Here is a 23,502-nt window from a genome sequence, read left to right as displayed (position 1 = left end):
CTCTTCGTTTGTCGCGCGGTCTGTGACAGTCACCGTCGCCGGACCTTTCTTCCCTTGCCGCGGGCGACCTCCGTGCGCCGCGGCCGTCCCGATAGTTCTTAGGACATACTCTTTCAGCTTCCCATCTTGAATCAGGGCCTCAATCTGACGCTTAAGTTGATAGCATTCGGATGTCAAGTGCCCGTGATCTTGATGGTAATCACAGTACTTGCTTTGATCCCTCTTGGCGGGATCCTTCGTGAGCGGGGTCGGGCTCCCCAACTTGTCACGGTGCAGAGCTAGGATTTGCTCCGGCGGAGTGTTCAGAGGAGTGAATGGCGAGAACCTCCGGAAGCTGTCGACATGCGATGGCTTCGGCCCGGGGAGGGAACGGCCGTTAGGGGCCTGGCTTCCCTTGTTCCTCCTCTTTCAGGGGTCGGGACGATCTTCGTCTCGATCGTCGCGGCGGCGACTCCCCTGCCCTCCTGCCTTTCGGCCATCTCGGCCATCGAGATAGTCCTCGACTCCCATGTATGTGCGGGCTCTTGTCATCAGCTCCGCCATGTCGCGCGGGACTTGGCCAACAATAGATTTCAGGAAGTCGCTCGTGCGCACTCCCTCGGTGATCGCCGTGATGGCGTCCCTGTCATCGAAGCCTTCGACCTTGTGAGACTCCTCGGTGAAGCGAGCGAGGTATTGTCTCAACGTCTCGTCTCTTCCTTGTCGGATAGAGAGGAGGTGGGTCTTTGGCTTCTTTTGCGCCACGAGGGTGGCGAATCGGGCGAGAAAAGCCTCTCGCAAGGCCCGGAAAGACGGGATGCTTCCCGGCCTCAAGCTTCGGAACCACTCAAACCCCGAGCCTGTGAGGGTCAGGCTGAAGGCTTGGCAGAGGGTGGCGTCCGCCTGCCCCTGCATAGCCATCCACGTCTCATAGTGTTGGACGTGGAAGTGGGGGTCCGTACGTCCATCGTAGGGAGGAATGGACGGTAACTTGAAGTTCCCCACGCATGGTTGCGCGAGGATTTGCGCGGCGAAGGGAGAGTATGACTCCTCGATCCCTCCGTACGGCCTTTGCCTCCCCGACTCCCTCATTTCGATGATTTGATTCTGGAGGCTTTGAATCATTGTGACCATGTCGAGCCCGTTAGCGGCGCCGATCGTCGGGGCCACGGGAGTCACCGGTTGGCGTTCGTTGGACGCTTGGTCCACGACATTGGCCTGCGGCCGGTCGAGAGTTGCGGCGGGGAGGGCGTCCCTTCGAGAGTTTAGCCTTTGGCGGAGATCCTCCCCTCGGGAGTTTCTCTGCGCCGTCAAGCGCTCTCTAAGGTCCGCACTCGGCGCGGGGCGAGGTGAGGTCGCTCTTGGTCGGGCCGTCCGGCGGGCGCTTCGGCTGTCGGCCCCATCATCTACCAGAGTCGCTCTCTCCTCGGCGAGGGGCCGTGTCCGGCCACCTCTTGAAACCGAGGGGGCGAGTCCCCGGGAATGTGACCGTGCCTGCTGCCGCACTATGTGCGATGGTCCGGCCAAAGCGTCGTTGGGCCTCTCGGGCCGTGAAGGGGCGAGGCTAGGCGTTGCCTCGTTGGTCCTCGACTCCCCCACATATTCGGAGTCAGAGTAGTCTTTGGCGGACCTATCCTCAACGTCATAGCCGAGGAGGTCGGCTATGAGCGAACCGTCGACGCCGGGGCGGTCAAGGAGCTCCGCAAGCCGCCGGGCCGTGTCCTCTCGGAGCGCGGCCTCGGGGTCAACCATCGGGTCTTGGGGCTGGCTCTCGCTATCGCGAGGTTGCCCTTCAAGACGATGTGCGAGGTGCCGAAGACCATACCTCGAGCCCGTCGCTCGGGTACCCGCGGAGGTAGTGGGAATATGACTCATCTCTCGAGAGTCGTGAGAACAAAAGGGAGAAAACTGGTAGAGGGAATGCGTCGTCAAGGTCGAGAGATCCCCTCCTTCTAGCGCCAAAATGTTGTCGCAGTTTTTCGGACAACGATTTAGGAACCGGAAATGGTTAGACCCAAGGCCGGACCAAGTGGTCTCACTCCGGCTCGAGCGTGTCGGACTTGATATCTCAAGTCGTCCCTTAGCTGTCTGTAATGTCTATCTCGTCCAAGCGCCTGAAACACAAGCGAAAAGGTGTGAACTACAAAGGGGAAACAGAGGGGTTGCCTCTGTTTACCTCTCCGACGCTCAACATTAGTAGGATTGAGGTGGTTGGTAGAGGTTTAGTGTTTAGGGGTCGAGAGTTGAGAGAAACGAGCGAGTTGTGAGTTCGGCAGCGTTTCAGTACTCAAATTCGGATTCCCTGGGTCGAGGGAGAGACCCTCTTATTTATAGGCGGCCAAGAGGTGTTTGAGGAACCCCTTAGCCGAGGGCCGGTCTTGGAAGGCCGGCCTTGGAGCGCCGGCCGGGGAGGGCCGGCCTTGGAGCGCCGACCGAGGAGGGCCGGCCTTGGAGCGCCGGCCGAGGAGGGCCGGCCTTGGAGCGCCGGCCGAGGAGGGCCGGCCTTGGAGCGCCGGCCGAGGAGGGCCGGCCCTGGAGCGCCGGCCGAGGAGGGCCGGCCTTGGAGCGCCGGCCGAGGAGGGCCGGTCTTGGAGCGCCGGCCGAGGAGGGCCGGCCTTGGAGCGCCGGCCGAGGAGGGCCGGCCTTGGAGCGCCGGCCGAGGAGGGCCGGCCTTGGAGCGCCGGCCGAGGAGGGCCGGCCTTGGAGCGCCGGCCGAGGAGGGCCGGTCCTGGAGCGCCGGCCGAGGAGGGCCGGCCTTGGAGCGCCGGCCGAGGAGGGCCGGTCTTGGAGCGCCGGCCGAGGAGGGCCGGCCTTGGAGCGCCGGCCGAGGAGGGCCGGCCTTGGAGCGCCGGCCGAGGAGGGCCGGCCTTGGAGCGCCGGGCTCAGGACGGCCGCCAGCGTGGCCGTCGTCGATCTACCGGACCGAGATGGACCGCTAACATGTAGAGTCAGCACGAGGATTAGTTAGTCGACTCGCCGACTCGGGACTCAACTCGAGGAGTGAACTCAACTCGAGGAGTCATGTAGAGTCAGCACGAGGGCTTATCGGTCGACTTGTGGACTCGGGACTCAACTCGAGGAGTCATGTAGAGTCGGCACGAGGACTTATCGGTTGACTCGTGGACTCGGGACTCAACTCGAGGAGTGAACTCAATTCGAGGAATCATATGTAGAGTCAGCACGAGGACTAGTTAGTCTTCTCATGGACTCGGGACTCAACTCGAGGAGTGAACTCTACTCGAGGAGTATTGTGTAGAGTCGGTACGAGGAATTATCGGTCGACTTGTGGACTCGGGACTCTACTCAAGGAGTGAACTCTGCTCGAGGAGTCATGTGTAGAGTCAACACGAGGACTAGTTACTTGACTCGTGGACTCGGGACTCCACACGAGGAGTGAACTCAACTCGAGGAGTCATGTAGAGTGGGCACGAGGAGTAGTTAGTCGACTCGTGAACTCGGACTTCAACTCCAGGAATGAACTCACCTCGAGGAGTCATGTGGAGTCGACACGAGGAGTAGTTAGTCGACTAGTGGACTCAGACTTCAACTCAAGGAATGAACTCAACTCGAGGAGTCATGTGTAGAGTCAGCACGAGGATTAGTTAGTCGATTCGTGGACTCGGGACTCAACTCGTGGAGTGAACTCAACTCGAGGAGTCATGTAGAGTCGGCACGAGGACTTATCGATCGACTCGTGGACTCGGGACTCAACTCGAGGAGTGAACGAAACTCGAGGAGTCCGGTGTAGAGTCAGCACAAGGACTAGTTAGTCGACTTTTGGACTCAGGACTCAACTCGAGGAGTGAACTCAACTAGAGGAATGATGTATAGAGTCAGCACGAGGACTAGTTAGTCGACTCGGGACTCAACTCGAAGAGTGAACTCAGCTCGAGGAGTCATGTGTAGTGTCAGCACGAGGACTAGTTAGTCGACTCTTGGACTCGGGACTCAACTCGAGGAGTGTGAACTTGTTGTCAATGGTGCCCACAAGAAGAGTTGTAGTCTTTATTTTGTACATTTGATGTAATAAAGTCTCATGAAGACTCTTGCTTGTAATTGCCTATCTATTCATTAATAAAGTTGAAACGTTCATTCATTCTTTCTTTGTTTGAAGCTTTATGATAAAACCTTAGTCTTTTAGTCCATAAACAAACTTAACAACTTACGAAGAGACAAATGTAGATTTGCATGAACAAACTCTTCGTAGTTTGCTTAAAACGATATATTCGCAATCTTAGGGTCAAAGGACTATTTACCTCAGTATGATTGTTAGAAGAATCTATGATGTCTGGTTATGAGGCATTGAGAGTTGGGGACTCTATAGTTCTTCTAGGTATCTTCCGAAGATACTGAATTGACCAGTGCACTTCTAGAGACAATGTTGTCGCTGTTTTTCGGACAACTATTTAGGAGCCAAAGACGGTTAGACCCAAGGCCGGACCAAGTGGTCTCGTCTTGACTCGAGCGTGTCGGTCCCGGTATCCCGAGTCGTCCCTTAGCTGTGGATGTCCCTTGAGTTCGTCAGAGTACCTGAAAAGGAGTAGAGAACACGTGAACTACAAAGGGGAAACAGGGGGGGGGTGCCCCTGTTTACCTCTCCGACGCTCAATATTAGTGTGATTGAGGTGGAGTATAGAGGTTTTAGGGGTGTTTAGAGGCCAAAGCTTGAGAGAAACGAGCGAGGTACGAGTTCGGCAGCGTTTCAGTGCTCAAGGATGGATTACCTGGACTAGGGGAGCGGCCCCTATATTTATAGTCAGCCAAGGGGTGGTTTGAAGACCCCTTGGCCGAGTGAACAAGTTTGGGTTGGCCAATGGCCGAGGGAAGGCTCTAGAGCCGGCCATTGGCCGAGGCAAGGCTCTAGAGCCGACCAATGGCCGAGGCAAGGCTCTAGAGCCGGCCATTGGCCGAGGCAATGCTCTAGAGCCGGCCATTGGCCGAGGCAATGCTCTAAGGCTCTAGAGCCGGCCAATGGCCGAGGCAAGGCTCTAGAGCCGGCCAATGGCCGAGGCAAGGCTCTAGAGCCGGCCATTGGCCGAGGCAAGCCTTGGGCCGGCCAATGGCCGAGGCAAGCCTTGGACCGGCCAATGGCCGAGGCAAGCCTTAGGGCCGGCCAATGGCCGAGGAAAACCTTGGGCCGGCCATTGGCCGAGGCAAGCCTTAGGGCCGGCCAATGGCCGAGGCAAACCTTGGGCCGGCCATTGGCCGAGGCAAGCCTTAGGGCCGGCCAATGGCCGAGGCAAGCCTTGGGCCGGCCAGTGGCCGAGGCAAACCTTGGGCCGGCCATTGGCCGAGGCAAACCTTGGGCCGGCCATTGGCCGAGGCAAGCCTTAGGGCCGGCCAATGGCCGAGGCAAACCTTGGGCCGGCCATTGGCCGAGGCAAACCTTGGGCCGGCTGCATGGTTGGCCCTTGGTTTGGGCCGGCCCCTAGTTGGGTCAGGGCCTCGCCGTTCAAGACCTCGTACCGGCCACGAGGGTCGAGGAAATACCTTTGTCCTCGTCGGCCCTAGACGGGCCGACAACATTAGCCCCCCGAGTTTCCGATCGAGCGTAGATCGAGTGGAAACTCAAAATCTACGCCTTTATACGGATGCGGGATGAACGCTCTCGGGTTTGTGTCATGAGGAGTGGCCTTCGCGCGTCGCGAGGGACGGCCTTTGGGCGTCGCGAGGGACGACTTTTGGTTTCGGGTTGATCGTGCGTGGCTTATTTTCTCGATTTGCCAATGAGGGCGTGATCGATTAGCACGGCTTTATTGTGTCGTGTGCGTCTTATTTTCTCGACTTGCCAACGAAGGCATAACCGATTTGCACGTCTTTGTTGTCTTGTGCGCGTCTTGTTTTCTCGATTTGCCACCGAAGGCATAATCGATTTGCACGTCTCTGTTGTGGACGCAGACCTTGAACCCATTTGTAACTCGCTGCCTATCGGCCTACGAGCTGGGCGGCGAGCGCGATGCCACATTTGTGTGGCGAGGTTTCCCGTGGACGCCGGCTAGACCAGATACGCCCTCCGGACGCAGGCCTTGAACCCATTTGTAACTCGTTACCTATCGGCCGACGAGCTGGGCGGCGAGCGCGATGCCACATTTGTGTGGCGAGGTTTCCCGTGGACGCTGGCTAGACCAGATACGCCCTGCGGACGCAAGCCTTGAACCCATTTGTAACTCGTTGCCTATCGGCCGACGAGCTGGGCGGCGAGCGCGACGCCACATTTGTGTGGCCAGGTTTCCCGTGGACGCTGGCTTGACCAGATACGCCCTGGCGGACGCAAGCCTTGAACCCATTTGTAACTCGTTGCCTATCGGCCGACGAGCTGGGCGGCGAGCGCGATGCCACATTTGTGTGGCGAGGTTTCCCGTGGACGCTGGCTAGACCAGATACGCCCTGCGGACGCAAGCCTTGAACCCATTCGTAACTCGTTGCCTATCGGCCGACGAGCTGGGCGGCGAGCGCGGACTTGAGACTCAGCTCGAGGACTCATGTAGAGCCTGCACGAGGAGTAGTTAGTTGATTTGTTGACTTGGGACTCAACTCGAGGGCTTTCGTAGAGCCTGCACGAGGAGTGGTTAGTCGGCTCGTGGACTCGGGACTCAACTCGAGGGCTCTCGTAGCGCATGCACAAGGAGTTACGTGGAGAGTCAGGGCGAGGATTTTCGTGAAGAGTCGTCGCGAGGAGTGTCGGCCGACTCGCGGACTCGGAGCTCGACTCGAGGAGTGAATTTATCTCGAGGAGACATCGTAGAGCCTGCACGAGGACTATCAATCGACTCGTGGACTCGAACTCGACTCGAGGACTCACGTAGAGCCTGCACGAGGAGTTTTGTAAAGAGTCGTCGCGAGGAGTATCGGTCGACTCGCTGACTCGGAGCTCGACTCGAGGAATGAATTTATCTCAAGGAGACATCGTAGAGCCTGCACGAGGAGTATCAATCGACTCGTGGACTCGAACTTGACTCGAGGAATGAACGCATCTCGAGGAGACATGTGACGAGTCGGCACGAGGAGTATTAGTCGACTCGTGGACTCGAACTCGACTCGAGGGCTTATGTAGCCTGCACGAGGAGACATGAAGAGTCGGCGCGAGGAGTATCGGTCGACTCGCGGACTCGGAGCTCGACTCGAGGAATGAATTTATCTCGAGGAGACATCGTAGAGCCTGCACGAGGAGTATCAATCGACTCGTGGACTCGAACTCGACTCGAGGAATGAACGCATCTCGAGGAGACATGTGACGAGTCGGCACGAGGAGTATTAGTCGACTCGTGGACTCGAACTCGACTCGAGGGCTTATGTAGCCTGCACGAGGAGACATGAAGAGTCGGCGCGAGGAGTATCGGTCGACTCGCGGGCTCGGAGCTCGACTCGAGGAATGAACTCGTCTCGAGGAGACATATGAAGAGTCGGCACGAGGAGTATCGGTCGACTCGCGGGCTCGGAGCTCGACTCGAGGAATTAACTCATCTCGAGGAGACATCATAGAGCCTGCACGAGGAGTATCAATCGAGTCGTGGACTCGAACTCGACTCGAGGAATGAACGCATCTCGAGGAGACATGTGACGAGTCGGCACGAGGAGTATTAGTCGACTCGTGGACTCGAACTCGACTCGAGGGCTTATGTAGCCTGCACGAGGAGTTTCATGAAGAGTCGGCGTGAGGAGTATCGGTCGACTCGCGGGCTCGGAGCTCGACTCGAGGAATGAACTCGTCTCGAGGAGACATGTGAAGAGTCGGCACGAGGAGTATCGGTCGACTCGCGGGCTCGGAGCTTGACTCGAGGAATTAACTCATCTCGAGGAGACATCGTAGAGCCTGCACGAGGAGTATCAATCGACTCGTGGACTCGAACTCTACTCGAGGACTCACGTAGAGCCTGCACGAGGAGTTTCGTGAAGAATCAGCACGAGGATTATCGGTCGACTCGTGGGTTCGGAGCTCGACTCGAGGAATTAACTCATCTCGAGGAGACATCGTAGAGCCTGCACAAGGAGTATCAATTGACTCGTGGACTCGAACTCGACTCGAGCAATGAACGCATCTCGAGGAGACATGTGACGAGTCGGCACGAGGAGTATTAGTCGACTCGTGGACTCGAACTCGACTCGAGGGCTTATGTAGCCTGCACGAGGAGTTTCATGAAGAGTCGACGCGAGGAGTATCAGGCGACTCGCGGGCTCGGAGCTCGACTCGAGGAATGAACTCGTCTCGAGGAGACATGTGAAGAGTCGGCACGAGGAGTATCGGTCGACTCGCGGGCTCGGAGCTCGACTCGAGGAATTAACTCATCTCGAGGAGACATCGTAGAGCCTGCACGAGGAGTATCAATCGACTCCTGGACTCGAACTCCACTCGAGGACTCACGTAGAGCCTGCACGAGGAGTTTCGTGAAGAATCAGCACGAGGATTATCGACCGACTCGTGGGTTCGAACTTGACTCGAAGAATGAACTCATCTCTAGGAGCCATGTGGGGTCGGCGCAAGGCGTAGCTTGTCGACTCGTCGACTCGAACTCGACTCGAGGAATGAACTCATCTCGAGGAGTCATGGGAAGAGTTGGCACGAGGAGTATCAGTCGACTCGCGGACTCGGAGCTCGACTCGAGGAATTAACTCATCTCGAGGAGACATCGTAGAGCCTGCACGAGGAGTATCAATCGACTCGTGGACTCGAACTCGACTCGAGGACTCACGTAGAGCCTGCACGGGGAGTTTCGTGAAGAGTCGTCGTGAGGAGTATCGATCACCTCGCGGACTCGAAGCTCGACTCGAGGGATGAACGCATCTCAAGGAGTCATGTGAGAAGTCTTTCTTTGGGACCTCCGGCCTAAGCATCGGCCCCTTGAGACTTTATTATTATATATTTTTTGAGTTGTTGTTGAGTTGTTTTTTATTGAGCATTGATCCCTGTTAGCCCCCCGAGTTTCTTGCGTTTGTGAGACGAAGGCCAAGAAACTCTTGTGTTGGAGGTATACAATAGTGTGTGTCAAGAAGTTGTCATGTGTAGAATAACTCTTTATTGCAATAATGGGGTCGTTACAGTTTGTCATGGCACTTGGCCTTCTTTGAAAAAAGGAAATTACATTTTCGAAATGAAAGTGACCATGAAGCCGATCGAGTTCGGGCGTGAATGTCCAAGTCGCGACCATCATGGCTTGCTAGTAGATGTGACGAATTCCCTGAGATTCCCACCTCGAATCAGGGAATCAATTCGCTTCTTAAGCTGCTTGCATTCGATCGTCACGTGCCCGTGATCTTTGTGGTATTCGCATAACCTACTTCGATCTAGCTTCGCGGGGTCCTTTGTGAGTGGAGCGGGGCTTCCCAGCTCATCGCGGCGTAAGCTCAGGATCCGGTCGGGCGTTGTGTTGAGCGGGACGAAGGATCGCTTCGGGGCTGGAGAAGGGTGGTCATTAGGGAGTTGACCCTTCCGGCGCCTTTTCCTTCGTTACTCGGGACCAACGGCCGGTATCACAAGCGTGGCTGCACGCTCTTGGCCGAGTGCTCGATCAATGTTGGGTGGTTGCTGCCCCAAGATGATCGCGGTCTCGCGTCGGGCGTTGAGCTTTTCTCTCAAGTCGAACCCGTGATTCTCTCTTTGAGAACTGAGGCGGTCTCTCAAGTCTCCGGAGGCCGTCCCTATTACCCTTGTTAAGGGTGCGTCATTCAGGCGACGCCCTTGATGGAGGCCGCGACCATCGACGTTGTCACCTTGACGAGGGTTTTGGACGCGGATGGAGAGCTTGGAGCGTCCCTTTCGGGACGTCGAGACCGAGCGTTCTCGGGTATTGCGTGAGCTTTGGAGCCTTGACGTGGTCGCCCGAGGGTGTCCCCTCGAGGGCGCGTGCGCGTGCTCCTCAGAAAGTTGACGTTTCGACGCGGCCGCCCGAGGGTGTCCCCTTGGAGGCGTGCGCGTGTGTCCACTTTCGTGAATAACGTGGTCGAGGTTGGTCTCGTGGTTGATGTCATCGACATTGTTGGAGTCGAGGAGGTCGGCGATGAGCGCGCCGGTGACGCCGGGGCGGTCTAGGAGCTCGGCGAGCCTTCGAGGCGTGTCCTCTCGGACTGCGGCCTCGGGGTCATTCGCCAGGTCTTGGGGCTGGCTCTCTGTCACGACCCGCGAGCCTTAGCTCGCCCACGAGCCGCGACAGAGATCTTCGTATCTTACTTGACATAAATAAAATTCATAAAAACTTTGGTGGAAGCGCTTCCAGAAAACATTTTCTAGAAAAACTTTTAAAATATTTACATAAACGTCTCAAAAATATGGGCGAATTTTTCCTTTTTCTTAAAACATACTATTTAAAACTTTACAAACAAAAGACTCGTCTTTTAAAAACAAAATAGACTCATTTGCCCTTGACTTAGCCACAGGTCGGCAGCCGTACATACACACGCCTACTTACTTACCGGTTTCGCTGATGCTCTGCTCAGTCTTCTTTGGCCTTTCCTTTATCTACAATATCAAGATAATAACTGTGAGTCGAAAGACTCAGTAAGCGGATATCTACATATCTAATGCACAATGCACATCACACATAAACAATACATAACATGAGATCATATCTTTTAATAACTTGCGGAAGTATCGGCTTAGGTCCCGATAAATCCACCTTACTTGAGAATCAATCGGCTTAGGTCCCGACAGATTCATCTTACTTAAGAACCAATCGGCTTAGGTCCCGATAGATTCATCTGCTTAGGAATCACTCAGCTTAGGTCCCGAGAGATCCCCCTTACTTAAGAATTCACCAGCTTAGGTCTCGGTGATTCACATCATAAACATACTTGCTTTAATCATAACTATGGAATTACCAGCTTAGGTCCCGGTAACTCCTCTTACTTGAGAATATGCCAGCTTAGGTCCCGGCAATTCCCATCATACAATACATTTCCTGCTCGGGATCCCTTAATGATATCCGCACGACACATGTCTTATTGGCGCCAGACAGGAGGGTGCACAGTCTCCTGCCTAATCCCCATGTGGTACCAGCACGAAGCATAATAGGTACCTGCTAACAAGGGGTATATGTCGGAGGCGGTACCATTCTGTGTTTTCTCTTTAATTAACTTAACATGAGAGACTGCTTAGTTCGGGTTCAATCCCGATCTTAACATATATTCTTTTCGCTTATTAACTCGTGACTTATAAGATCTTGAGATGCGACTCCCAAAGATCCTATCATAATATCCTCGCTTTTGAATACAAGTCTTAACTAGAGTCTCTCATAACCCAGTTTACTAGGACTGGATCTCTTGGAAGGAAAACTAACTAAACACGTAACAAAGGCTCGGGTTCCTAGATCCTCTAGCCATTTTTAGTTAGCCGGACTAATTCCGTTTCCCAATTCGTTAGTGGCTTAAAGCCCTTAATCTTGATAGTGAGTTATCTTCTGGCTTATCTTACTCTTGCTTACTAGAAAGCATATAGAAAATGCACGTACAATATATGTATATATATAAAGATATATATAATATTTCTTGATATTGTAGGTGCCTATAATCCACTTACCCGGATAACGATTCTTTCGAATCCTGAGATCTTCTCTTCCAGATAAAAGGGTTCTTCTTAACTTCACGTATAACCCAGTCCTCGTAAGCTTCTCCTGCTAATCCTTATAGCAATCTGGACGTATCTATGGAAGAGAAAGATCGAACATTGAGCATACTCAGTATCTCGTCCATTGATCTACTAACGTACACACTTCTACTAAAAGAAAGCTCATAAGGAACGTATTCAAAACGTTCTCCTAGTCACGCTACTCAGAGCGTCTAAAAAAACAAACATCAGGGAATACATGACAGAACAGAGACTAAAAAGAATCGACGCCTAAGAACAAGGCCTTAACAACTTCCCTGATCTAGGCTAAGAAACGCCCCGCTATTCGACCACCTATTCTTTTGACGGGACAAAACCCATTGCTTAGGATAGGTTCCCGAAGGTCGAAACTAAAAGAAAAGAACGTATAAAGAAACTCTTACTAACAATCTATAGCATACGTAAGCTATATGAAAATAACTCAAAACGATACTTCTCAAATGTATTTTAGAAAATATTTTATGACTTGTCTCTTTATTGATAAGTTATAAGTATTTGAGAACGTAAATAAAACATTTCTCGTTGATATTCTTTTTCCAAATTAAAAGAGTCGAGCTTATAGTCGAACTCGATTTTTAATACATAATGAAGATAAGTATACTAACTAATTTGATTGAATCATCAACGAGTTTAGTAACGATAACATACTAATAATAACGTAGAATAACTCAAACGAGACTACTTGAACAATATAATAATTAGTGAACCGTAAAAACATAATAGTACTTATACATCACGACACATAAACTAAAAAAAACGGTTCGCGACTAGAGTCGAGACTCGGGAAATTTCTCGACTTTCTAACACTAAACCGAGACTTCGCGAGTCTCCGAACGAAACCCGACAGCTGTGAACAGCCCCCCCGAGAGCCGCCACAATGTCGCTGCCGTCCCCGGCCCAACAGCTCGTCCCAACCGAGCCGATGAACCTCGCTGACCAGCCCCGCTCCGTCGTCACTCGCGCAGCAGCTCCGACACTCTTGGACAGCGCCCTCGCCGTCCCGAACCGCTGCCCCGAGACCTGTGCCGCCCACCTAGACCGAGTCTAACACTCGACACAACTCGCAACAAAAGAAAACGACTTAACAACTCTATAACAAAACTTCAAAACAACCTTACACGTACACAGTCAGCAACAATATCGCAACAATAACAATATCACAATTCCAAATCCAAACTCATCCAAATCATCTCATAAATCCCGAAATTAAGTAACGATTCTTCAATTATAACTTGAATCTAAGACCCACACATCAATTTCGGAGTTAAACCTCAACCCATGTAAAATCCCCAAATCTCCAAACCCTAGATATATAATCTTCCTCAAATCCGAACCGTAGAGGGACAGAAACTCAAAATCGAGCTTACCTTCTCCGTCGCTGTCTCTCTCTACTCCTTCTCCGGCGAATTTCTCTGCTCCGGCGTCCTCGGCTTGCTCGCGGCGGCGCTGGTTCCTTCTCGGCCGCGCGTGCGTCCTGTGGCGAGTCTCGGCCTCGGTGACTTGCTGTCGGCCGATCTCCTCCTCCGCGAGCTCACTCCCTCAATCTCTTTCTCTCTCTCGCTCGCTCGACCGCTCTCTCTCTCTTGCTCTCCCTTCTCTCGGCTCTCTCTCTCCCTCGGGTTCTCTTCTACTTCTTCTTTCTTTTTTTTTTTCCCGTGTCTTTTCTCTTCCTTGGGCTGGTGGGTTTGATTTTATTCGGCTAAGTGATAAACATCACTTGATATTATCCAAATCTTTGATTGATGACATGGCAATGCTCATCCTTATCCCATTAATTACAAACCAACCTATTTTTCTTGTTTCCTTTCAAATGGGTCCCTTAAAAATTGTTACAACCACGTCCTTTTCATATAATTATTTAATTAAATCCATCACCGAACGGATTATAATTATATGATTCGAACCGAGAATTTTCTCGTTCGTTCTCGATTAATTAAAATATATTTAAGGTTTCTCGGAATTAATTCTATTCCTTGAGAATTTGTTTCTTAAATTAATTTCCGGAATATTTCCTCGGAATTAATTTACTAATCGAGATAAACTCGATAATTCCTTTACTCATTCCGAGATTTCCATAACCTTAACATATTTAAAATTAATTCGATAAATCCATTGAAATATAACCCACTCGAGAATTTAGTTGTAACAACGGAAACTCGCTTATTATCTCCAAATACGAGTGACGCAGAAACTTGTCCTTACAATCCCTACCCCCTTAAGTTAGTTTCGTCCTCGAAACTTAAAGAAAAGCAGGGTACTCCTTCTGCATCACACTATCGAGCTTCCAGATAATTTTCCATGTTCAGAAAACAAGAGAGGATATACCTTTTTCTAAACGTGTCATCGCTTGATGAATAACAAACTGATTCTGGTCTTAAAGTCCACACACGTATCATACTCAAACTACACTAGTGACTTGAAATAGTCACTTGCTAACGGTTAGATATAACTAACCAGGAATTCCCTTCATCATAAACTGCGATTACCTCCCACCAGCTTCGAGCTTCAAGTTCCAGCTGGTTCACATCACAAGCAACCCTCTCAGCATCTGTAAGTTGCATGTACGTGAAGATCTGTTGGATCCTTTTAATCCAATTCTCCGCTAGGGAAGGATCAGCATTTCCATCGAAAGTCGGTGGTTTCTGCTTACGAAAACGCTCATATACAGGCTCCCCGACAGTCGGTGCCATTATCGGAATCTGGAACAGCGGAACCTCATCTGGCGCCATAGCTTGAGCTTGTGGTGGCGCTTGTACATTCTGACCATCTGGATTCCTATTCATATTTGGCACGTGCTCACCTTGTCCTCCAGGTTGTTCTGGTCGATGCGCCTGGGGTTCAGGGTCTTGTTGTCCCTGTGGAGGTTGCTGCTCATTCATTCGCGCAATAAGTTGCGTGATCAACCTGTTCTGCTCTTCTATTTGAGCATCCCTTTGACGAGCATCTTCTACTTGACGCTCTAAAGCCCTGCTAATCTCAATCATTTCTTGTGAAAGATCTGTCTGCGTTCGCTTCTTAGGTCCCATTCTTAATCCTTACTTCACCTAAGAGTAGGATTGGGTAAGCATACGGTTATCCTAATGTAACCGCTATCTTTCACAAAGACTCAACAAGATATTATAGATAAGGCTATCTTAAACATCAGCTGACTTATAAGTAAGTAAGTTAGTGTATGTACGACCACAAGTCTACAGAAACGGCTCAACCTGGGCTCTGATACCAAAAATTCTGTCACGACCCGCGAGCCTTAGCTCGCCCACGAGCCGCGACAGAGATCTTCGTATCTTACTTGACATAAATAAAATTCATAAAAACTTTGGTGGAAGCGCTTCCAGAAAACATTTTCTAGAAAAACTTTTAAAATATTTACATAAACGTCTCAAAAATATGGGCGAATATTTCCTTTTTCTTAAAACATACTATTTAAAACTTTACAAACAAAAGACTCGTCTTTTAAAAACAAAATAGACTCATTCGCCCTTGACTTAGCCACAGGTCGGCAGCCGTACATACACACGCCTACTTACTTACCGGTTTCGCTGATGCTCTGCTCAGTCTTCTTTGGCCTTTCCTTTATCTACGATATCAAGATAATAACTGTGAGTCGAAAGACTCAGTAAGCGGATATCTACATATCTAATGCACAATGCACATCACACATAAACAATACATAACATGAGATCATATCTTTTAATAACTTGCGGAAGTATCGGCTTAGGTCCCGATAAATCCACCTTACTTGAGAATCAATCGGCTTAGGTCCCGACAGATTCATCTTACTTAAGAACCAATCGGCTTAGGTCCCGATAGATTCATCTGCTTAGGAATCACTCAGCTTAGGTCCCGAGAGATCCCCCTTACTTAAGAATTCACCAGCTTAGGTCTCGGTGATTCACATCATAAACATACTTGCTTTAATCATAACTATGGAATTACCAGCTTAGGTCCCGGTAACTCCTCTTACTTGAGAATATGCCAGCTTAGGTCCCGGCAATTCCCATCATACAATACATTTCCTGCTCGGGATCCCTTAATGATATCCGCACGACACATGTCTTATTGGCGCCAGACAGGAGGGTGCACAGTCTCCTGCCTAATCCCCATGTGGTACCAGCACGAAGCATAATAGGTACCTGCTAACAAGGGGTATATGTCGGAGGCGGTACCATTCTGTGTTTTCTCTTTAATTAACTTAACATGAGAGACTGCTTAGTTCGGGTTCAATCCCGATCTTAACATATATTCTTTTCGCTTATTAACTCGTGACTTATAAGATCTTGAGATGCGACTCCCAAAGATCCTATCATAATATCCTCGCTTTTGAATACAAGTCTTAACTAGAGTCTCTCATAACCCAGTTAACTAGGACTGGATCTCTTGGAAGGAAAACTAACTAAACACGTAACAAAGGCTCAGGTTCCTAGATCCTCTAGCCATTTTTAGTTAGCCGGACTAATTCCGTTTCCCAATTCGTTAGTGGCTTAAAGCCCTTAATCTTGATAGTGAGTTATCTTCTGGCTTATCTTACTCTTGCTTACTAGAAAGCATATAGAAAATGCACGTACAATATATGTATATATATAAAGATATATATAATATTTCTTGATATTGTAGGTGCCTATAATCCACTTACCCGGATAACGATTCTTTCGAATCCTGAGATCTTCTCTTCCAGATAAAAGGGTTCTTCTTAACTTCACGTATAACCCAGTCCTCGTAAGCTTCTCCTGCTAATCCTTATAGCAATCTGGACGTATCTATGGAAGAGAAAGATCGAACATTGAGCATACTCAGTATCTCGTCCATTGATCTACTAACGTACACACTTCTACTAAAAGAAAGCTCATAAGGAACGTATTCAAAACGTCCTCCTAGTCACGCTACTCAGAGCGTCTAAAAAAACAAACATCAGGGAATACATGACAGAACAGAGACTAAAAGGAATCGACGCCTAAGAACAAGGCCTTAACAACTTCCCTGATCTAGGCTAAGAAACGCCCCGCTATTCGACCACCTATTCTTTTGACGGGACAAAACCCATTGCTTAGGATAGGTTCCCGAAGGTCGAAACTAAAAGAAAAGAACGTATAAAGAAACTCTTACTAACAATCTATAGCATACGTAAGCTATATGAAAATAACTCAAAACGATACTTCTCAAATGTATTTTAGAAAATATTTTATGACTTGTCTCTTTATTGATAAGTTATAAGTATTTGAGAACGTAAATAAAACATTTCTCGTTGATATTCTTTTTCCAAATTAAAAGAGTCGAGCTTATAGTCGAACTCGATTTTTAATACATAATGAAGATAAGTATACTAACTAATTTGATTGAATCATCAACGAGTTTAGTAACGATAACATACTAATAATAACGTAGGATAACTCAAACGAGACTACTTGAACAATATAATAATTAGTGAACCGTAAAAACATAATAGTACTTATACATCACGACACATAAACTAAAAAAAACGGTTCGCGACTAGAGTCGAGACTCGGGAAATTTCTCGACTTTCTAACACTAAACCGAGACTTCGCGAGTCTCCGAACGAAACCCGACAGCTGTGAACAGCCCCCCCGAGAGCCGCCACAATGTCGCTGCCGTCCCCGGCCCAACAGCTCGTCCCAACCGAGCCGATGAACCTCGCTGACCAGCCCCGCTCCGTCGTCACTCGCGCAGCAGCTCCGACACTCTTGGACAGCGCCCTCGCCGTCCCGAACCGCTGCCCCGAGACCTGTGCCGCCCACCTAGACCGAGTCTAACACTCGACACAACTCGCAACAAAAGAAAACGACTTAACAACTCTATAACAAAACTTCAAAACAACCTTACACGTACACAGTCAGCAACAATATCGCAACAATAACAATATCACAATTCCAAATCCAAACTCATCCAAATCATCTCATAAATCCCGAAATTAAGTAACGATTCTTCAATTATAACTTGAATCTAAGACCCACACATCAATTTCGGAGTTAAACCTCAACCCATGTAAAATCCCCAAATCTCCAAACCCTAGATATATAATCTTCCTCAAATCCGAACCGTAGAGGGACAGAAACTCAAAATCGAGCTTACCTTCTCCGTCGCTGTCTCTCTCTACTCCTTCTCCGGCGAATTTCTCTGCTCCGGCGTCCTCGGCTTGCTCGCGGCGGCGCTGGTTCCTTCTCGGCCGCGCGTGCGTCCTGTGGCGAGTCTCGGCCTCGGTGACTTGCTGTCGGCCGATCTCCTCCTCCGCGAGCTCACTCCCTCAATCTCTTTCTCTCTCTCGCTCGCTCGACCGCTCTCTCTCTCTTGCTCTCCCTTCTCTCGGCTCTCTCTCTCCCTCGGGTTCTCTTCTCCTTCTTCTTTCTTTTTTTTTCCCGTGTCTTTTCTCTTCCTTGGGCTGGTGGGTTTGATTTTATTCGGCTAAGTGATAAACATCACTTGATATTATCCAAATCTTTGATTGATGACATGGCAATGCTCATCCTTATCCCATTAATTACAAACCAACCTATTTTTCTTGTTTCCTTTCAAATGGGTCCCTTAAAAATTGTTACAACCACGTCATTTTCATATAATTATTTAATTAAATCCATCACCGGACGGATTATAATTATATGATTCGAACCGAGAATTTTCTCGTTCGTTCTCGATTAATTAAAATATATTTAAGGTTTCTCGGAATTAATTCTCTTCCTTGAGAATTTGTTTCTTAAATTAATTTCCGGAATATTTCCTCGGAATTAATTTACTAATCGAGATAAACTCGATAATTCCTTTACTCATTCCGAGATTTCCATAACCTTAACATATTTAAAATTAATTCGATAAATCCATTGAAATATAACCCACTCGAGAATTTAGTTGTAACAACGGAAACTCGCTTATTATCTCCAAATACGAGTGACGCAGAAACTTGTCCTTACAATCCCTACCCCCTTAAGTTAGTTTCGTCCTCGAAACTTAAAGAAAAGCAGGGTACTCCTTCTGCATCACACTATCGAGCTTCCAGATAATTTTCCATGTTCAGAAAACAAGAGAGGATATACCTTTTTCTAAACGTGTCATCGCTTGATGAATAACAAACTGATTCTGGTCTTAAAGTCCACACACGTATCATACTCAAACTACACTAGTGACTTGAAATAGTCACTTGCTAACGGTTAGATATAACTAACCAGGAATTCCCTTCATCATAAACTGCGATTACCTCCCACCAGCTTCGAGCTTCAAGTTCCAGCTGGTTCACAGCACAAGCAACCCTCTCAGCATCTGTAAGTTGCATGTACGTGAAGATCTGTTGGATCCTTTTAATCCAATTCTCCGCTAGGGAAGGATCAGCATTTCCATCGAAAGTCGGTGGTTTCTGCTTACGAAAACGCTCATATACAGGCTCCCCGACAGTCGGTGCCATTATCGGAATCTGGAACAGCGGAACCTCATCTGGCGCCATAGCTTGAGCTTGTGGTGGCGCTTGTACATTCTGACCATCTGGATTCCTATTCATATTTGGCACGTGCTCACCTTGTCCTCCAGGTTGTTCTGGTCGATGCGCCTGGGGTTCAGGGTCTTGTTGTCCCTGTGGAGGTTGCTGCTCATTCATTCGCGCAATAAGTTGCGTGATCAACCTGTTCTGCTCTTCTATTTGAGCATCCCTTCGACGAGCATCTTCTACTTGACGCTCTAAAGCCCTGCTAATCTCAATCATTTCTTGTGAAAGATCTGTCTGCGTTCGCTTCTTAGGTCCCATTCTTAATCCTTACTTCACCTAAGAGTAGGATTGGGTAAGCATACGGTTATCCTAATGTAACCGCTATCTTTCACAAAGACTCAACAAGATATTATAGATAAGGCTATCTTAAACATCAGCTGACTTATAAGTAAGTAAGTTAGTGTATGTACGACCACAAGTCTACAGAAACGGCTCAACCTGGGCTCTGATACCAAAAATTCTGTCACGACCCGCGAGCCTTAGCTCGCCCACGAGCCGCGACAGAGATCTTCGTATCTTACTTGACATAAATAAAATTCATAAAAACTTTGGTGGAAGCGCTTCCAGAAAACATTTTCTAGAAAAACTTTTAAAATATTTACATAAACGTCTAAAAAATATGGGCGAATTTTTCCTTTTTCTTAAAACATACTATTTAAAACTTTACAAACAAAAGACTCGTCTTTTAAAAACAAAATAGACTCATTCGCCCTTGACTTAGCCACAGGTCGGCAGCCGTACATACACACGCCTACTTACTTACCGGTTTCGCTGATGCTCTGCTCAGTCTTCTTTGGCCTTTCCTTTATCTACAATATCAAGATAATAACTGTGAGTCGAAAGACTCAGTAAGCGGATATCTACATATCTAATGCACAATGCACATCACACATAAACAATACATAACATGAGATCATATCTTTTAATAACTTGCGGAAGTATCGGCTTAGGTCCCGATAAATCCACCTTACTTGAGAATCAATCGGCTTAGGTCCCGACAGATTCATCTTACTTAAGAACCAATCGGCTTAGGTCCCGATAGATTCATCTGCTTAGGAATCACTCAGCTTAGGTCCCGAGAGATCCCCCTTACTTAAGAATTCACCAGCTTAGGTCTCGGTGATTCACATCATAAACATACTTGCTTTAATCATAACTATGGAATTACCAGCTTAGGTCCCGGTAACTCCTCTTACTTGAGAATATGCCAGCTTAGGTCCCGGCAATTCCCATCATACAATACATTTCCTGCTCGGGATCCCTTAATGATATCCGCACGACACATATCTTATTGGCGCCAGACAGGAGGGTGCACAGTCTCCTGCCTAATCCCCATGTGGTACCAGCACGAAGCATAATAGGTACCTGCTAACAAGGGGTATATGTCGGAGGCGGTACCATTCTGTGTTTTCTCTTTAATTAACTTAACATGAGAGACTGCTTAGTTCGGGTTCAATCCCGATCTTAACATATATTCTTTTCGCTTATTAACTCGTGACTTATAAGATCTTGAGATGCGACTCCCAAAGATCCTATCATAATATCCTCGCTTTTGAATACAAGTCTTAACTAGAGTCTCTCATAACCCAGTTTACTAGGACTGGATCTCTTGGAAGGAAAACTAACTAAACACGTAACAAAGGCTCGGGTTCCTAGATCCTCTAGCCATTTTTAGTTAGCCGGACTAATTCCGTTTCCCAATTCGTTAGTGGCTTAAAGCCCTTAATCTTGATAGTGAGTTATCTTCTGGCTTATCTTACTCTTGCTTACTAGAAAGCATATAGAAAATGCACGTACAATATATGTATATATATAAAGATATATATAATATTTCTTGATATTGTAGGTGCCTATAATCCACTTACCCGGATAACGATTCTTTCGAATCCTGAGATCTTCTCTTCCAGATAAAAGGGTTCTTCTTAACTTCACGTATAACCCAGTCCTCGTAAGCTTCTCCTGCTAATCCTTATAGCAATCTGGACGTATCTATGGAAGAGAAAGATCGAACATTGAGCATACTCAGTATCTCGTCCATTGATCTACTAACGTACACACTTCTACTAAAAGAAAGCTCATAAGGAACGTATTCAAAACGTCCTCCTAGTCACGCTACTCAGAGCGTCTAAAAAAACAAACATCAGGGAATACATGACAGAACAGAGACTAAAAAGAATCGACGCCTAAGAACAAGGCCTTAACAACTTCCCTGATCTAGGCTAAGAAACGCCCCGCTATTCGACCACCTATTCTTTTGACGGGACAAAACCCATTGCTTAGGATAGGTTCCCGAAGGTCGAAACTAAAAGAAAAGAACGTATAAAGAAACTCTTACTAACAATCTATAGCATACGTAAGCTATATGAAAATAACTCAAAACGATACTTCTCAAATGTATTTTAGAAAATATTTTATGACTTGTCTCTTTATTGATAAGTTATAAGTATTTGAGAACGTAAATAAAACATTTCTCGTTGATATTCTTTTTCCAAATTAAAAGAGTCGAGCTTATAGTCGAACTCGATTTTTAATACATAATGAAGATAAGTATACTAACTAATTTGATTGAATCATCAACGAGTTTAGTAACGATAACATACTAATAATAACGTAGGATAACTCAAACGATACTACTTGAACAATATAATAATTAGTGAACCGTAAAAACATAATAGTACTTATACATCACGACACATAAACTAAAAAAAACGGTTCGCGACTAGAGTCGAGACTCGGGAAATTTCTCGACTTTCTAACACTAAACCGAGACTTCGCGAGTCTCCGAACGAAACCCGACAGCTGTGAACAGCCCCCCCGAGAGCCGCCACAATGTCGCTGCCGTCCCCGGCCCAACAGCTCGTCCCAACCGAGCCGATGAACCTCGCTGACCAGCCCCGCTCCGTCGTCACTCGCGCAGCAGCTCCGACACTCTTGGACAGCGCCCTCGCCGTCCCGAACCGCTGCCCCGAGACCTGTGCCGCCCACCTAGACCGAGTCTAACACTCGACACAACTCGCAACAAAAGAAAACGACTTAACAACTCTATAACAAAACTTCAAAACAACCTTACACGTACACAGTCAGCAACAATATCGCAACAATAACAATATCACACGGCTTAAACAATTCCAAATCCAAACTCATCCAAATCATCTCATAAATCCCGAAATTAAGTAACGATTCTTCAATTATAACTTGAATCTAAGACCCACACATCAATTTCGGAGTTAAACCTCAACCCATGTAAAATCCCCAAATCTCCAAACCCTAGATATATAATCTTCCTCAAATCCGAACCGTAGAGGGACAGAAACTCAAAATCGAGCTTACCTTCTCCGTCGCTGTCTCTCTCTACTCCTTCTCCGGCGAATTTCTCTGCTCCGGCGTCCTCGGCTTGCTCGCGGCGGCGCTGGTTCCTTCTCGGCCGCGCGTGCGTCCTGTGGCGAGTCTCGGCCTCGGTGACTTGCTGTCGGCCGATCTCCTCCTCCGCGAGCTCACTCCCTCAATCTCTTTCTCTCTCTCGCTCGCTCGACCGCTCTCTCTCTCTTGCTCTCCCTTCTCTCGGCTCTCTCTCTCCCTCGGGTTCTCTTCTCCTTCTTCTTTCTTTTTTTTTCCCGTGTCTTTTCTCTTCCTTGGGCTGGTGGGTTTGATTTTATTCGGCTAAGTGATAAACATCACTTGATATTATCCAAATCTTTGATTGATGACATGGCAATGCTCATCCTTATCCCATTAATTACAAACCAACCTATTTTTCTTGTTTCCTTTCAAATGGGTCCCTTAAAAATTGTTACAACCACGTCATTTTCATATAATTATTTAATTAAATCCATCACCGGACGGATTATAATTATATGATTCGAACCGAGAATTTTCTCGTTCGTTCTCGATTAATTAAAATATATTTAAGGTTTCTCGGAATTAATTCTCTTCCTTGAGAATTTGTTTCTTAAATTAATTTCCGGAATATTTCCTCGGAATTAATTTACTAATCGAGATAAACTCGATAATTCCTTTACTCATTCCGAGATTTCCATAACCTTAACATATTTAAAATTAATTCGATAAATCCATTGAAATATAACCCACTCGAGAATTTAGTTGTAACAACGGAAACTCGCTTATTATCTCCAAATACGAGTGACGCAGAAACTTGTCCTTACACTCTCGTTATCACGAGGTTGCCCTTCGAGACGGTGCGCGGAGCTTTGGAGGTCGCGCCTCGAGCTAGTCGCTCGGGCGCCCACGGAGGTGGCGGGGCTACGACTCATCTCTCGAGAGTCGTAGAAGTGAGAAGAAGACTGGTAGAGGGGATGCGTCGTCAAGGTCGAGAGATCCCCTCCTTCTAGCGCCAAAATGTTGTCGCTTTTTTTCGTACAACTATTTAGGAGCCAAAGACGGTTAGACCCAAGGCCGGACCAAGTGGTCTCGTCTTGACTCG

The 23,502-nt window shown here is 48.2% G+C and overlaps 1 protein-coding gene and 1 long non-coding RNA gene across 5 annotated transcripts; both read right to left on the bottom strand.

The window, feature by feature from the left end:
* Nucleotides 1-10,330: 10,330 nt before the first annotated feature.
* Nucleotides 10,331-14,062, bottom strand: LOC149401510 (uncharacterized). Of its 2 annotated transcripts, XR_016296706.1 has the most exons (3): nt 12,943-13,491; nt 11,489-11,612; nt 10,331-10,432 (listed from the first exon to the last, which is right to left on the bottom strand). It is a non-coding gene; the product is annotated as an uncharacterized LOC149401510 (long non-coding RNA). The 2 variants fall into 2 exon arrangements; XR_016296707.1 differs by lacking the exons at nt 10,331-10,432; nt 11,489-11,612 and adding an exon at nt 12,240-12,635 and having other exon boundaries at nt 12,943-14,062.
* A 2,897-nt stretch (nt 14,063-16,959) lies between these two features.
* On the bottom strand, nt 16,960-22,851 carry LOC149401509 (uncharacterized). Of its 3 annotated transcripts, none has more exons than XR_016296428.1 (4): nt 22,392-22,851; nt 20,927-21,050; nt 17,663-19,870; nt 16,960-17,355 (listed from the first exon to the last, which is right to left on the bottom strand). XR_016296428.1 is itself a non-coding variant. In XM_089611233.1 (2 exons), exon 2 carries the CDS (start codon nt 19,317-19,319, stop codon nt 18,726-18,728), a length of 594 nt encoding a protein of 197 aa, XP_089467359.1. In that variant the 5' UTR covers nt 19,320-19,870; nt 22,392-22,851; the 3' UTR covers nt 17,668-18,725. The 3 variants fall into 3 exon arrangements, 1 of the variants encoding a protein (XP_089467359.1); XR_016296429.1 differs by having other exon boundaries at nt 16,960-17,339; XM_089611233.1 differs by lacking the exons at nt 16,960-17,355; nt 20,927-21,050 and having other exon boundaries at nt 17,668-19,870.
* Nucleotides 22,852-23,502: the final 651 nt, after the last annotated feature.

The sequence above is a fragment of the Urtica dioica genome, chromosome 4 (genome assembly GCF_054948205.1).
Source record: "Urtica dioica subsp. dioica isolate 48M chromosome 4, U.dioica_male_clone48M_v1_H2, whole genome shotgun sequence".
Lineage (NCBI taxonomy): Eukaryota > Viridiplantae > Streptophyta > Magnoliopsida > Rosales > Urticaceae > Urtica > Urtica dioica.
Note: the sequence above shows the minus strand (reverse complement) of the source record. Positions and strands in the feature narration are given on the sequence as shown.